At 43.9% G+C, this 15,781-nt stretch overlaps 1 protein-coding gene across 18 annotated transcripts in view; it reads right to left on the bottom strand.

The window, feature by feature from the left end:
* Window positions 1-15,781, bottom strand: part of ANK3 (ankyrin 3) — a 373,731-nt gene that overhangs the window by 44,454 nt on the left and 313,496 nt on the right. For all 18 annotated transcript variants that reach the window (XM_068950763.1, XM_068950768.1, XM_068950765.1 and 15 more), the window contains 3 exons: window positions 11,627-11,851; window positions 8,399-8,553; window positions 910-1,121 (listed from right to left, as the gene is read on the bottom strand). In XM_068950763.1, the coding sequence (XP_068806864.1) occupies window positions 910-1,121; window positions 8,399-8,553; window positions 11,627-11,851 (592 nt within the window). The remainder of the gene's footprint in view (window positions 1-909; window positions 1,122-8,398; window positions 8,554-11,626; window positions 11,852-15,781) is intronic.

Here is a 15,781-nt window from a genome sequence, read left to right on the forward strand (position 1 = left end):
GAGTATGTAGCTACATTGCAAGTCTCAGTAGCAACAGTGCATATGGAGATGTGTTTCTTTCACACTACATAGCTCTGGTAAAGGCAGCTGCATAACAGTAATAGCAGAGCTTCCAGCTTCTCAAGATTAATAGTCTTTATATGAAATACTGTTAACAGATGAGAAATGTTTTGGTGTGAATTCCAGGCAATGGAATCCAAACCAACATCCCTATTTCATGAACCCATCAGGTTGTCAGGCTATTAAGTAATTTTAAGTGATAATTAGAAGAACTCAGTGAAAAAGATCCCTCCTACAGAATATTTCTCCACTTTCCTAAGCAGTTTGTCTAAGGAGAGTTTAAGCTATTTGCTCTTCCCAGATTCTACCTGTAGTTAGAAACGCCAGTGGTGAACGTCCTAAGCAACAACAGAAGTTTATGTTGGTTTTTTCTGACCCAGAAACAGCTGGCAGACAGCTGAATACGTTCCATCCCCACACACAGCCTATGGCAGGGGGCAGACCAGATAGGCCAGGCACAAGCTGATCCTTGGCCGAGGACGCCTGGGACCGCACCACAGCTGCACAGCTCCATGGGGCCTGCAGCTCTGTCTGTTCACGAAGGTGGCAGGCAGCGTTATGGAGGCTGCAGCTGCTCCACGCTTTTGTTTTCTTTCTGTCCTTTAGACGCTAAGCAGCACTCAAGGCGACGATCCACGGGAGCTGGGCTTTTGCCCCAGGGTGGAGGCTGGGCATCACCTGGCACCTGCATATCTTTTCAGAGCCTGGGCAGCAAACGTTACCTACTGTGCAACCTGCTCCTGAGGAGCAGAGGGCTCCTTAGGAGCAAGTTTTATGCATGAAGGCCAACAACACTAGAAGAGTCTCTGTGTGTAGGCACCATTCGCACGAAGCTGGTGATGCCCTTACCTGGAGACCCACGCGGATTCTCTTGGTCAGCGCACCCTCCGGGAAGGATGCCTGGACACGGGGCACCGTCGTGCTGCTCAGGACCCCTCCCTCTGGGCCAATCTGGTTACTCTCCTGTTTGATGCGTGAAACCACCGCAAAGTACTGAGGGAAATCCTTTGTGACGATCCTGCAGATACGCTTCTTCTCTAGCTCTTCCACACTGTCAAGCTCTGAAAGGGAAACACAATTAAAACATTCCGGTATTGCCTAGCCAGGCTCCTACTGGGCACATCTGTTAATTAGTGCAAGGATTTTAATCCATCCTAAACTACTCAAGAGGATTTTTAAATTTACTACATGAAGAAAATCATTGTTATTAATTCAAGCTTTTGTTTTGCTTTGTTATCTTCTGCATACATTTGACAATAAGAGACTGGACACAGATGCGCCAAAGCCTCTAACCACTAGCATGTGACAGTCTCTTTATCAGGAGCAAGTGCTGCAAGACGGCAAGTTTGGCACGCAGCATTGGAGCCCACTGAGATCAGGAGGAGATGGTCAAACTTCCTTCGCTGTCTCATTTAAATATGGAACCACACAAGTGCATTGATCTTTCCAAGCACACCTTCAAAACACATTTATTTCCAGCCTCTTCCCTCACACGGGTCCGACTTGCAGAAAAGCCCAGGAGATCACAGACGGGTCATGAACAGTCTAACTCCATGCCAGGCATGCAAATTGGAATATGGTCAGGTAAGGCATCCGAGAAAGGTGCCTCCCAGAGCGGCATTCATACAATTCTGACTGCACACTAAGGCCTGTGGATGTGACAGCACTGTCTGCCAGCACTACCAGTGAAACCACAGTGGGGACCTTCTGCAGATTAGGCCTTCAGCTATATGCTCCAAGGTAACTGTATCATGCTCCTCAGTTCCCACAGAAACCTTAAAGCATCCTCAGAGATGACTGGAAGAAAAAGATGCCATCAAGAATTAGTGGCCCCAGCCACACTGCCAGCATCCCAGGTCACCAGGGCTCAGAAAGGGGCACAGAATAGCTATGCATAGCATATTAATTAGATTTTATATGTGCACTGAGGAAATCTCTGTGGCATGTCACAAATATAACTAATTATGCAACTGTGTGTCTATATATACACTAATGAAATCCCTGTGATACAAACGCTATTCACAAATGAAGATAATTACACAACTGTCATGAAATTCTCATGCAATGTTCTTGCACTGTGCCTTTTAGCTACTGACACTGGGCTTCATTCCAGCCCTCCACAAGCTCCCACTCTCATTTTGTTCTTTAAAAAGAATGGCACATTCCTAAATAAAAAGTTTGTTCCTTGAAAAATGACATTTCCACCAGATGCAGCAGGACAAAGCAGGAGGACCAGAAACAGTACCAAGACAAGAGAAACTTGTAGGATTCTTTACTTTACATGGTTGATGCACTTTCTTCCTCTGCATATGAAAGTAGTAATTACAGCTCCAAAAGATTAGAATATAAATTTGGTTAAATGGCAGTTTTGCATTTTAAAGTTTTCAGCAGGTAATTTGGATTAATTGCACAGTGTTGCTGTGGCACATACGAAGCTACACAAGAGGATGTTTTCTCATCATAACGTCGGCTTCCCTTAGCTTTGACTCAGAGATGCTATCTGAAGCCCTTTAATGAATTAGATACCCTGCCTGCAGCCTCGGGAAGCAATGGCTTGTGCAGGAGACAAACTGGATTCTTAAATTCCCCGGCAGGTATAATCTTGACTGGTAAATCCTATGCATTCTCCTGTTTGCTGCTAGAGACTAAACTCACTGTAAATTACTCACATAGATGAAAGATAATTAAGTTCTCCTGAAGCAGAAAATTACTGTTTTATGTAAGAAGATTCTAAAACCCTTTGAGACCGACAGGAACTCTCGTTTGGAGGAGAGAGAAGACGCGAAGTTTAGAGTGGCAGAGTAACAGCCAAACATGGAGGGAGTTGGATTATATACAGGGAGATTATGTTTGGATGATACATATGTAAGCTTCCTCACCAAGTTGCCCTCAAAGAAAAATCAGGGAAGGTGAGCAATCCTAAACTGTGCCTCTAACTGCTGGAGAAAATGCAGTGTTAGCATGACAGATTTAACGAAACCGGGAAAACTTGTCTTGGGAGAAGTCATGTTTCCTGAATGCACCTCAGGCATTTTATAGCAAGAGTGATCATCATTACTGTTTTCCTCAATTGCTGACACTTTATGCCTACGTTCTGTGTTTCAATTTAAAATCTCAAAGGTTTTGGGGTTTTCTCTAAACCACAGAGAAATATGGTATAAGCCTCATTCTTTACAGATGGAGAGAGCAAAGCAGAGAGAGGCTAAGCAGGAAAGTCAGCAGCAGAACTGGGAAGAGACTCTGGGCACCGTCTCCTGGGTTTGTGCTAATAGCCGAAAGAACACCTACTGCCATCAAGTTTCAGTAAATCAAAAGGGATGTGTTGTGCATACTCTGTGCTTACGTCTCCTTCTGCCACCCAAGCGTGCATTTATCCTAAGCCTACGAAAAGCAGGTAGGAACAGACAACAGAAACTCAGAGACATGTTTCAACAATTCCCAATCTAATCTCTGAGCTTGGACTGGGCCCTGGCCCACGTCAGCTCTTGCTGTCACTTCTCAACTCCAACCTTACTTTGCCTGTGCTACATTTGCCTTCTCCAGACAGCAATCCTTGGACAGGCCAACAGTCCCCACAATAAAACTAGGCTGGCCTATGTTTCCTCATGACAGTCACCACTGCTCAGCAGCAGGGACATAGCACCAGCTGCGTTCCTCCACCAGAAGGCACAGGAGCAAGGGAAGCCGCTGAGCTGCGAGGTACTGGAGAGGAAAGCCAAGCAGAGCACTGCCTCCCACTTCACTTCTGCAATGATCCTGGAGAGCTTGTGCGGACACGGCTAGAAGCACCCTTTCACCCCGGCCTATGGGGCCACCAGCACAGATGGGCTCAGCCTGCAGAATAGCATTGGATGGGCATCCCAAGCAAACGCTGGCATTGACTTTCCTTCTGCCAAAGTTCGCAAATGATTTTGGTGAGGAAGGCAAAACCGAGGAAAGGAAATAGGAAGGAAGTGGCAAGTAGGGCAGCTGTGCAGAAAGAGAGGGAGGGGGGAAAGCGCTGGCACTAACGCAGCATGGGGAAGGGAGCTGGTCAACGGAGCGAGTAATCAGAGACCTGGATGGAGAGAAAGAAAGGAAGGAGGAAAAGATGATGACTGCTCCCTTCTCCCCATCCATGCTGCCACGTGAGTGCTATGTGACGGCTGCTGGACAGGCAAGAGGGAGCCCCCCAGCCACGTTCCTCCAACACGAGCGGGACCCTGCAGGGGCCAGCTCAAGGCCAAGGGAAGCGACCACATTGGCTTTGTCACGTGAGAGGCACCTGTGGCTCACTGTCACCCCCTAACACCTTTCTTTCTTACCTTCAGATAAAAGTAATGCAGAGCAAGTGTCTCCTAACTGAAAATGGAATCAGGGAAATCACCTGGCTGTTTCATGAGCTTCCAGGTGTCTTGATGTGATCTGGTATCTCATTTCCCTTTCCAGTGCCTTAAAGGGCATTTTGCTGGTGCTGGAAAAACAAATTCCAGCTGTAGTGAGGAGAGCGAACAGCTCTGCAGCCCTCCTGCAGCACCTCGCTCCGGAGAGAGCAGAGCAGAGCGTCCCGCTATGTGGAGACTCGGCAATGGGACAAGTCTGCGACACCAGTGTCCCCACTAGAGAGACCGGCCTTGTTAACGAATTATTGGTGTGAAAGGTGGGGCACACAGGAGACAGCGCTCACGGAAGGAAAGGAACAGCAAAAGGCAGGAGGGAGAAAGAGCACGAGGCGGGGCAAGCAGCAATCGCAGGCAGTGAGGCTTGGCTTAAAAAATGAGGGTATCTAAACCATCTGTCCTGCTTCAGTGTCTAGCATATGTAACTAGACACTCACAACACCATAGATAGCAAGTAGCATCCTCAAATGACACAACATCCTTCACGCTTTCTTTTACCAATTTTTGCACAGTCTCTTCTCGTGCTGTTCACAACAGAAGGTTTAAAAGTGATAAGGTTCAATACTTTTCTTGGAAATGTGGCAAAATCACTGTAGAGTGATTTATGGTGGTTTCTTAAACTGCAAGCATAAACAAGGTCACACACTGGTTTGATCTGTAGATTCAAAGAACTAGTTACATAAAAACTCCTGCTTCCCATCTAAAACCACACTGTGCAGCTGCAAGTATATTGTAGCCACAATATTAGCATTTCTTGGCTCACCTGCTACTTTGCAAATGCCTCTCAGAAGATTTGCTACCCCAGCACGCACATTTGTGACCACAATTTGTCTATGGCTACAGAAAGGCACCTGTAAAGGGTGCAGGAACATAAAACACCAGTGCAAATTACACCGCAAAGAACCACTACTGAAAATGTAACATGTCTGCCAACTACAAGACAGGGAACTTACCCCTAAAAAAGATATTTTAATTGATTTAAATAAATTTAATATGGCCTGAGAAGGCAGCTCCTGGTGAATCCCCGCTACGCAGGTGCCCCAACCCTGTGGAGGGCTGGAGTGCTGCACGGCATCTGTCCAACACCATCTTTGGAATGAAAACTACGTTAAGCAGAAACCTCACGGCACCACAGGCAAAGTGACTCTTTCCATCAGAGTTCCCTGTTCCTCCATGGCAGCGAGGGTGAAGAGCTGCTATTATTTAATCGTGCATTTAATACCCTGAAGCGTTGCCTCCTGCTCTCAAGTATTTGGAGTCTGACGTGAGTTTTTTCCAGCAGATGGTGCTGCTTCCAGTAAAGACCAGGCAGCTTTTCAGCATTCCCCACGGAGGAAGAGGAAAGATGTCCTCGCTTTTATCCCTGCTGGCTGCGTGAAGGGCAAAATAGCAAAAAAGCAAAACGGAGAAGCAGACTTCATCTTTAAAAAGTCAGCACATTAAGGAGTTGGGAATAAAAGTCTGACTGCCCTCTTTCCCTTCATAGCTAGGGAAGCACCAGTGCATCACAGCAGGTCCCCCACAACCCTGATCGGCATTGCTGAGGCAGGGGACTGCCTTTTGAGATGACCGTGCAGATGAACTTCCTTAGGGAGACACAGTAAACTTCCACAAATGATGAACCATCTAGCTGGCACCAAAGCTTTCACTGTTTTCTCTTTATCTCAATTAAAGTTTGGTTCTGTCTCCAGAGTTCATACCTGGAATCCAACTTTGTCCAGAGTTATGGCTTCTGAGAAGTGAGATTTTGCTTTAGATCCAAATCTATTTCTAATATTTTGTAACTAACCAGTAAAAACTCAGATGAAAGAAACTGCTTTTACTTCTATGAAATTGTGATTTTATGTCATTTCTTGGAAGACCTCTTAACACAAAAAAGGTGTCATTTAACTGGAGATGAATTCTTTCATAACCCTTGCACTAGTTTAATTTTTCTTTCTAACTAGACAAGGATTAAGCTAAAATGAACATAGCAAATAATCAAGACAATGCTCTGGGTGTGTCTGCAGTATTTTTTTCTCCTTTCTCTCTCATGTGTGATTGCCTGGACTGGTAAATAGCATTTCTGTGGCTTGGCTTTTGAGATGTCAAATAAGGAAACACTCCAGGGTCCATTGCACTTTTTGTGATTCGGTGGCTGTGCATATACACGCCAACCTCTAACAGCAGTTCCTCAGAAGGGAAGAGCCACCTGAAACCTTCAACAGACCAGAAAGCTGTATTCTGGCTCCAACCTGTGAAGCCTATTATTTCAAGCTCTGAGGGCTTTGTGCCCACCTGTCATAAAGTGCTTTTATTTATTGAACTCTCTCCTCTTTGCAACATGCACGTTCACCCATGTTGCGCCTTTGGAGAGCTCTGTTGCACATGATGCAAGCTGCAGCACTTTCAAACAGTATTTTGCGCCCCAATTTCCCATCCCAGCTTGCTTATTCACTGCTGGAAAGCACCAGCAGTGAATAAGCAAGTTGCTGATCAGCTCTGACTGCCTCAGTGCCAACAAGGCACAGACACTTCACCCAAACGCCAGATCATTATTTCCTGCCTCTTACATTAGCGGGCAGCGGCTGGTGGTGAGATTTTTTTTTTCCTGAAAATAAAGTCTTGCTTTCAATCCCAGAGCATTTCTTGCCCAAGCAATATTGTACTGGGGTCACACTCCTTCTTCTGCCTGTTTCACTGCTTTTAAGTACTCTTCCATTATGAAATTTTTTGTATTTTTCCAAATTCACCAACCCACCATTTGCAGTATTTCTGCCCTAGTGCTTTACTGGTTCTACTATGTTTATTTCAAAATAAATAGCCACAATAGGTCACCACGCAACAAACAAGTCTTGACTGTTGCTGTTTATTTTCACATGCTCATGGGCAGCTCAAGCACTTTCACTGCACAAGCCCATTCTGCTGTTCCTGTTCCCAGAGGACCAGGAAAGCAGTCCAAATGCTAATTTCTCATATCCCTCAGGAAACCTCTCACAACACCACTCCTCTTCTTTCCATATTCTTGAAACTTGCCTTTTTACTGAGGTTGCCCTCTCCAAACAAGAAAAGGCCAAGACAAAAGGCAGAGGCTGCTCACAGATCCCTATCAGAGCTGCCCTCTGCACCCTGATCATTTACTTCAAACGCTTTTGCTGATAAGAGAACTTTCCTCCAGCTCATACCCCAGCGCACTGTGACTTTCTCTAGGGGGTTATCCAGAGAAAACCTGGGTGCAAAGCACAGGCTATATCATGGACACTCCGATGTGAAGCGTGAGAGCAACGTTGTATTAGCAGAAGTAATGAAAAACACTTGCTAAGGAAAGAATGGAGCGGTGCCAAAGGCTGCACTGCAGCCCCAGCCTGGCTGTGCCCGGGATGTGTCAGCAGGGACCATCTGTCACAGCATCTTCTGATGAATTATGTAAAGCTGAGTCCTCTCACCTTGAGACATCCTCATGGAAATAGCAATGTGCAAGCAAAATCAGGAGGAGGTCAGGAGGTGACACCAGGAAGGCCGGCTGAGCACTGCTGGGAGGCAACTTCTAGCAATACCATTTCAAACAAGGGCAGTCTGCCCCACGGGCTGAGGTCTGCATCTGTGGGAAAGTCTATGATGGCTGTTATTTACGGTTTATCTTTGGTTTGGAACGACCTGAACGTGGTCCTGTCAAGGCAGCAGAGCTGCACTGACCACCAGCTGCGATGCTGTTCTCAGCCTTGCGCTGCAAAGCAACTGCCCCTCTGCTTGAACCTGGCACGGCTTCAGGCCAAAGCTTACCACTCATTTCAGCACGGCTTCAGGCCACTGCTCCAGAATTTCTCTTCACACACTTTCCATTAGTTTAATACGTAACGCAGTGTGTTCCCCAAAGTCAGATATCCCCGGTACGGTCTTACTTTAGGTTGTTTTAGCCTGCTCATGCTAGCAGGCCCGCGCAAAGATAAGGCTTGCTAAAGCTTTGATAAAACGTTTACCTTCATCCATGCCATTGAGTATCTCGGTTAAGTCTTCATGTTTGCTGTCATACTGGTGTTCCTTCCACGTTTCACCATTTTCACTTCGAAGTACAATTAATTCTCTTTCCTTCCCTCGCATTGATCCAAAATGTGGAATTTCCACTATGACAGGGCTAGACAAAAAAGGAACCATATTATTTTTAATCATATATCTCCTCACTGCCCGTAACTTTCCTATGGGCATTCAGTTCTACAGTCATTTTAAGTAGTAAGCACTGTTATGGTAAAAATGAATGCAAAATTGCCAAAGCTGCACAATCCTTTACCATTTACATTTTAAGTCTTATGTAGCTTAAAAATAGTCATACCAGAAGATGCCCTGCTGCACCAGGGAGGCGGCGGCGGCTCATTTTTAATATAAGCTTTTTGAAGCAGCCATCTACATGAAAAAATGGCTACAAAATTTGGTAAAAAGTGTTTTCCCTGCTCATTTATCCTGGGATGTAGGTGATCCAACCTGCCTCCAGCACACACAGCACTGTTGATTTTTAACTGCCATTAGCAAAATCAAAAGCAGGATTTGGCTCAAGGGATTTAAAGCGGCAAAGTTAGTACAGAAACAGTCCAGCTATCCCAGTGCATGCAGCAGCTACTGACTGCAACAGGGACTGTGTGTACGTGTAGGTTTTAGGCTTCAGACTAAGTCCCGGCCTTTTAAAAGCTCCCTCTGGCTCTCTGTTCATGCAGCTTCTGCGCAACCAGACAGGCCGTTTCTCATCACTTTGTCCTTCTGGTTCTCACGGCCCAAGTCCCAGCTGCAGCAGCCGTACGGGAAGCGTCACTGGGCAAAGTTTAGCTCCTTTCAGAATGGATTTCTCTGCGTTAAGCAACAGCACGACCACACTGATATTAGTAACTGTCAAACATTTTGGGGTGGGGGGGGTGGGGGTGAAGGAAGGGGAACGGGAAGGCGGTTAAATAATACACCTAGGTCACCGGACAATGCACCTTACAAAGAGGACTTCAAGTGCATTATTAAACAATCATTGTGAACAATCAACAGAAACCACCATTCACTTCATGTGCCATTCCTCAACACAACAGACACTTTTGCCAAACGCTTCACAGGCAGGGTATGCAGTTTACAATATGCTAAGACAAACTGACTCAAATCACACAGTAAGTGAATAATTATGGATTATGCAGCTTTAAGACATTTAAATAGACAGTATCATTATTTTCCTACAGAGGTTGTAAAGGATTTCACGTCTCCGTAATAACTCAGGTAAAGATAATGTCACACGATGGGGAAAGCGCACAGCACTTGCACAGTACTGTCCCCCGGCAAGGTGTCGGGCTGCCCTTTAACCTGACTGTGGAAATCAGAGCAGCCGTTACGAGTAAAAATACAAAATAGTTGGAAGTCTAGAAGAAGAGTGAGATTTTTTCCACAAAAATAGTAAAAGATAGTTTAATTAATGCATATTTTAGATGCTTTTAGAAACACCCAGGCTGTTACTCTTGAGTCCTTTAACAAGCAATGCGGCTGCTGTCTCCCATTGTATGCAGCAAGAAAACACCAAAAATTCAAATACGCTGTTTCTTAAGACATTTACTCTCTCGTTAGAAAGGAAAATAAACGGAAAACTAACACTGTAATACAATCTTTGCAGGCTAATATGTCAGATACTGTCTCTGTAAATATTTAGAAACCACACAATTTAGTGCATGAAGTTTAACAAGAATACTCAGTGAGAAGGTATTAAACAGGTATTGAACACCAAACACTCACCAATATTTTGAAAACCTAACGCAATAAATTTTATGATATGGTTTGATAACAACAGTCAAAAATATACGGAAACATTCTTACATTTTTAGCATACACATTGCAGCTCCTTTCAATAGCATACTTGGCGTTTTTAATTTGTTTTTAATTTAACAAGATGCCTCCTGCAGTTTGAAAAGATTAGTATTTCTCCAACATTGTTAAATGAAGTCATTCACTCAATGACATTTTTTCTAGATGATCTTTCATAAATAATAGATTTCATATGATCACATTTTACAATGCTCTTCCCGCCACAGACTCACTTCAAGCCTGCAAATACCTTCTCTACCACAAGGTTGAACTTAAAGGACTGTCACTGTGTATTAAAATGTATTTGATGCAGTTGAAACACTTCAAATTTAAAAAATTACAAAAGCACAGAAGTTATGAAAGCAGAATGCTGGCAGTGAATTTTACATGCCTATAAGCACAAGGTAGTAGCAGAGCTATATTAAATCAAGCCACTATGATTTTCTTTCAGTGACATAAATCAACTGAAAGCTTTAGAAAACTGAAAAAAAAATGGCAAAAACAAAAAAATTGGAAACAAAAGAAAACTGTAGACATTCTGTATCTTTTCTGTACATATCCTACCCAATAAATTTTGTTCCTTGTGGACCAAGCTGCAGGATTCGGCTAACCATGCTCTCACCCTCATTTAGAGGGGGAGGACTTTTAGGAAGATGCAGTTTACTGAATAACATCCATGCAGCAGGAAGAGAAACGAGAAGGGGAAATTAGGAACAAGCTGTCATTCCCGACAGAACCGGCAGTTTACACCAGGGCACCACTCACGGTAACGAACAAAATTTATAATTAGGAAAAAAAAAAAAAAAAAGCCACATCATAGTGGATTGTTTCCCCTACTTTAAGCCTTGCAAAACGTCAGTTCCTAGCGTTTGCATGCCCTCACGCTCAGTGGTGTGTCCCCACCGGAGGCAGACGGGGAGCTCGGCTGGAGCTGGGCAGGCGCCGCCACTGCGTAAAGGCCCCGGCTCAACTCGCGGGTGCTTGTGGATGACTTCAGCTAACTCTTCTGTGACGGGGATTTCCTGGGTACTCTAGACATCGCAAAGCGAGAGGGCCAAAACCTGTTCTGGGTTATAGCCACGTGACTCCTTGTGACGTCAAAGGGAAGTTGCATGAGTAGCTGAGGGCAGGATCTGTTTTTTTCATAGCTTTCCTTACTTTCGGCTCTACCCTGCAGCCATCAAAAAGGCAAAGCTCCCCTTAAAATATAAGGGTACTTTCAAGGTAGGAATGGCAGGTTGGCATTTTTTAATATTTCAAGATAAGTAGCCTCTCTTACATGCTCAGATGAGGTAAATTCAATGTTTAACTACTTAGATCCGCAGGATAAAGGAAATAAAAGATGCAACACGAATGTCAATAGTGGAATTCATAGAACAACTCACCCCAAAAACTGTGCCCCTGCTGGCCCCATCTCTACAAGTCTACTCGCTAATCCTTCTCCTTCAACCATTGGCGGTGGGCTGGCCAGCTTATGCCTCTTTACCAAGCGGCAGGTGATGCGGGTCGGTGCCGTACACTTGCGCGGTGGGATGATAATTCTCATTCCGTGGTGGCGACTACCCCTCATTGAACCCCCACGTGCATCGACCATAAAACTAACCAGGAAACTGTAGGGAGAAGGAAACACGTCAATGAAAATGGTCACAAATCAAGCAAGAAAAAGTTCAGGTAAATCAACAAAAAGTCAACTGCCACAATCTTTAAAATACTATTAGAAAAGTCCTCCCGATCCCAGCTAAACTAAAAAGATCAAAAAGATTCTTTTAAAATTTATACTTACACTTTAACTACTGGTTAATAAAAGCAGGAATTTCTAAATTCATTGCTCTAGCAATGTCATGGTGAAAGGTGCAGCTGCTACTGAGGAATGTGGATTAAGAGAGTACACGTAAGTAGTGTATTAGTGTCTTATTAGGAAAGTAAGGTTGTCCAGCTGAATTACAGAAAAAGAAATTGCCATGTTGTCCTTCTCAAACTAAAGAAGGAAAAATCACTGGAAAAAGGGGAGGTGAAACAGTCCTCTGAGATGACCTAACTCCAATTTATCATTTCTTGTGGTTCAGGTACTTTACAGTGCCAAAGCTTGGAGTAAAATTCACCGTATTTCACAGGTAGTTTTCATACAAATAAATTGTTTCCACCTTTCTCTCCCAGATAAACACACTATGCGCTACTGAACAAAACCTCTTATTACCACTAGGGTATCCCAATTCCTCAGAAGAGCAACAATTCTTCAGTGGAAAGGGATCTTTGCTGAATGGTTAACCGCATATTTTCTAAAAATATTAGATCTATGTGTCAAAAGTAATATTCTCAACCTTTAAATTATAGAGTATATAAGTGATGGCAATTAATTTACAGATCACAAAATCTTGTATGTCAGTAAACTTTTCTGACTCGCAGTTTTCTGTTTGCTAACAAAAGGCCAAAACAAGCAAAGAAGCCAGCTCTAGAGGGCCTTGGACTTTTGCTTCTTTGAATACTACTAGTGTGTCAGCACATTTCTGCAGCCTTTTCTCCCTGCAACTGCTCTATACGGTAGCTGGGGAACCCTGACGGGATCACGCAGATGCCACCAGGCATGGGGAAGGAGATGCCAATGCTGGGTGTGCTCTTCAAAGTTGGCGAGGAGCCAGCTTCCAACTTGCTGTGAAGGAAGTTCTAGATAGGCCATTAAAATTTACTATAAAGCAAAGAAAGATATTAAGCGGGTGCTCAGCGCTCTAGGTCACAGAAGGGGAAAATACTGAAAGGAATCTGTCGTAGCTGTGTCTTGACAGACTTTTGAAAACACCCACGATTTTGGTCTACAGAAAAGACGAGGCCAATTCAAACTGCACGGAAGTACGTAGGGCAGAGAGGTGGCCAGCTGGAACGTATGTTCCATGTCTATCCATCGGCGACTCTAGGAAGGCACGTGTGACACTTGCCTTGGTATGATGCGCTGGTTTGGGGAGCTGCCTATCACGTACATGATTACTCACATGTTAAGTCAGCTCATAATTAACAAAGTAGAAGTTTTTCATTTCTTGCAAAAACGGAAAAGCCAAAGCTTAACTCAGATAACATGCTGCGTTGGCATAGGACATACAGGGCAGTTCCACACGCGGTCAGAAGAATCCAAACTTCATTGACCCAAGAATGAAAAAGTAGATTTTCAAAAGCATCTAGCCACCTAAACTGACTGACTTAAATTAATACAAAAATCAATGGAAGTTAGAACCTAGGTACCTATTCAAACCTGGCCCCACGTTCTCAGGTACGTTTATACTGCAGCTTGCAAGGTTGTGCAGAGACAGCTGAGTCAGGTTTGATACCAGGCACTGATAACAGCCCAGCCTTGACAACTTGGAGCTCACACTGCTGATGTCACTACTTAGAGGAACGGCAGATTAGCCCTGGGAGCAAATCTACTCACCACCACAGCAATTAGCCCATTTACAGCCGAGCTTTGTGTGTCTGCACCACACGGCAGCCTTCAATGAAGACAAAACCCTAAGCAGATCAGCTTTTATGTGTATTGCTACTGGATAAAGGTAATATTGTCAACAGCATATTAATTATTTACTCATTTAGTTTTCAAATTAGTAGCTTACCATCTAAAACAATAACAATAATTCAAACAGTATTTCATGCACTTTCTATCAAAAGGATTAGTAGCTGGTGCTTACCTAAATTAATGCTTTGCTAATAATGGGCACTACAGTATGATCTCTAAAACACAATGCTAAATGCTAGTGAGCATTTCTACTTGAATACATGGAAAGGGTAAGGATGTGGGTGGATGCACTACAAATATCTACACACACTGACTGTGCGAAAAGAATTTAAAAAAAAGAACAAATAAAAGGAGGATTCACAGAAAGCACAGAGTTATCACCTTGAATCATACTGGGGAAGTGGAGAGGAATAGCTGCAAAATAATTTAGAAAGCAAATGGGAAAAATTAATATAAGATAATTAGAAGCAAGCAACAGAAAATATCAATTATAAGCGCAAAGGAAAAGTAACAATCAGAAAAATAACAAAAGCAACACATTTGAAGGCCAACTTCAGAAATGATTTGGCTTTCGCTTCACGTGCTTTATCATATAAAATACGCTACATAGGGAAAAAAATTTCCCAAAGGAAGTGTTCATTTCATTAATCAACACAAGTCCATAATCTCTCTGAGAAATGCAGACGCACAGGAAGAAAACATCTGAGGTTTACCTAGAGAATTTAGATACCATACAATAAAGAATTATTAAAAGAACTACTAAATACAATAGAGAATTTATGGTAACAGAACTTCTTTGAGTTTATTTAATTCCCAAGACATGCTTCACTGTGTCACAGAAAATCAGTTCTTGGGCTTTAATACAGCAGTATATTTTCCAATGTATAATGTATAAAAAGATATGTATGGCAGTACATTTGAAAAGAATATCAAGTCTTTATGCCATTCATTACATTGCTTTCAAAAATGAGTTCTTGCATGCATGCAGGAGGTCGGAGCAAAGTACGACTAATCTGAAGTACGCCACCTTGCAAGACTCGGGCAGTATTTCTGAGTTTCTCATCGTGGGAGAGAGAATGTTACACGTTAATTTCTTTCCTTGGGCTCAAAAAACCAAGGAGTGAAAAAAGGCAACATGGAGAGAGTGTAACCACATTCCAATTCGGGGGAGATACATCTGTAAGCTACCTCTGAAAATTGTAGGACCGTTTTGGCAAAGGGTCTCTACCTCTTTAGAGACCTTAAGATTCATGACATATTTTCAAAAAATTGCTTACAACAGGCCCTGCTCAAAACATACGCTGGCAAAACAACCTATTTGAATTCAGAAAGAGGAATGTGAAGCATTAGCTTAAAAAAAGGAAAAAACAGAAGAGTCAAAATTACTGACATTTCCTTCTTGCTTCCCCTTTCGCTGATAAATAGCTGGATCTCCACATCCTGCTCCCAGAATTCCCCTTCTGTCTCCGTTAAGAAAATGGGATCAAACTTTTGATGGCCTCTTGTACGGATGGGTGAGGGGGAAAGGAGTAGCCCAAAGGGAGCGGACTGCTGTGGAGGGCGATGGGAGGAGCTGGAGGCTGAGGAACGCAAAGCACGGCGGGGTCGGGGCACCAGCACGCACGGCGACCCCGGGGGGCGTGGGTCGCTGCCCCGGTGATCCTAGCTCCAACACCTGCGCCAAACAGCCACACAAAGAACGGGGCAGAGGGTACGGGGAGGAAGCGTTGGGAACAAGCAGAAAAGGAGCTGCTTTTCAGAAAAGACAGGCAGAAGAGAAAAGAAGTCACTATCCTCTGCACATCAGATGTGCTCAGCTACTGGAAGATGCGAAGGGAACATTTTTGCATTGCCCTGAGATGAAGCTAACAGGGAAAACCAAACAGTATCACTTTTTAACGTGGGCCCACGCTAGAAAAGAAAATAAACAATGAGGTTTTCCGAAGGAAGGAACTGAATCATCACAGCACCAGTTCTAGTGGACTTTATCTGTCAGAAGAGAAATGTGACAGGTCAGAAAAGCTGTACCTGCTGGCAG

The sequence above is a fragment of the Struthio camelus genome, chromosome 7 (assembly GCF_040807025.1).
Source record: "Struthio camelus isolate bStrCam1 chromosome 7, bStrCam1.hap1, whole genome shotgun sequence".
NCBI lineage: Eukaryota > Metazoa > Chordata > Aves > Struthioniformes > Struthionidae > Struthio > Struthio camelus.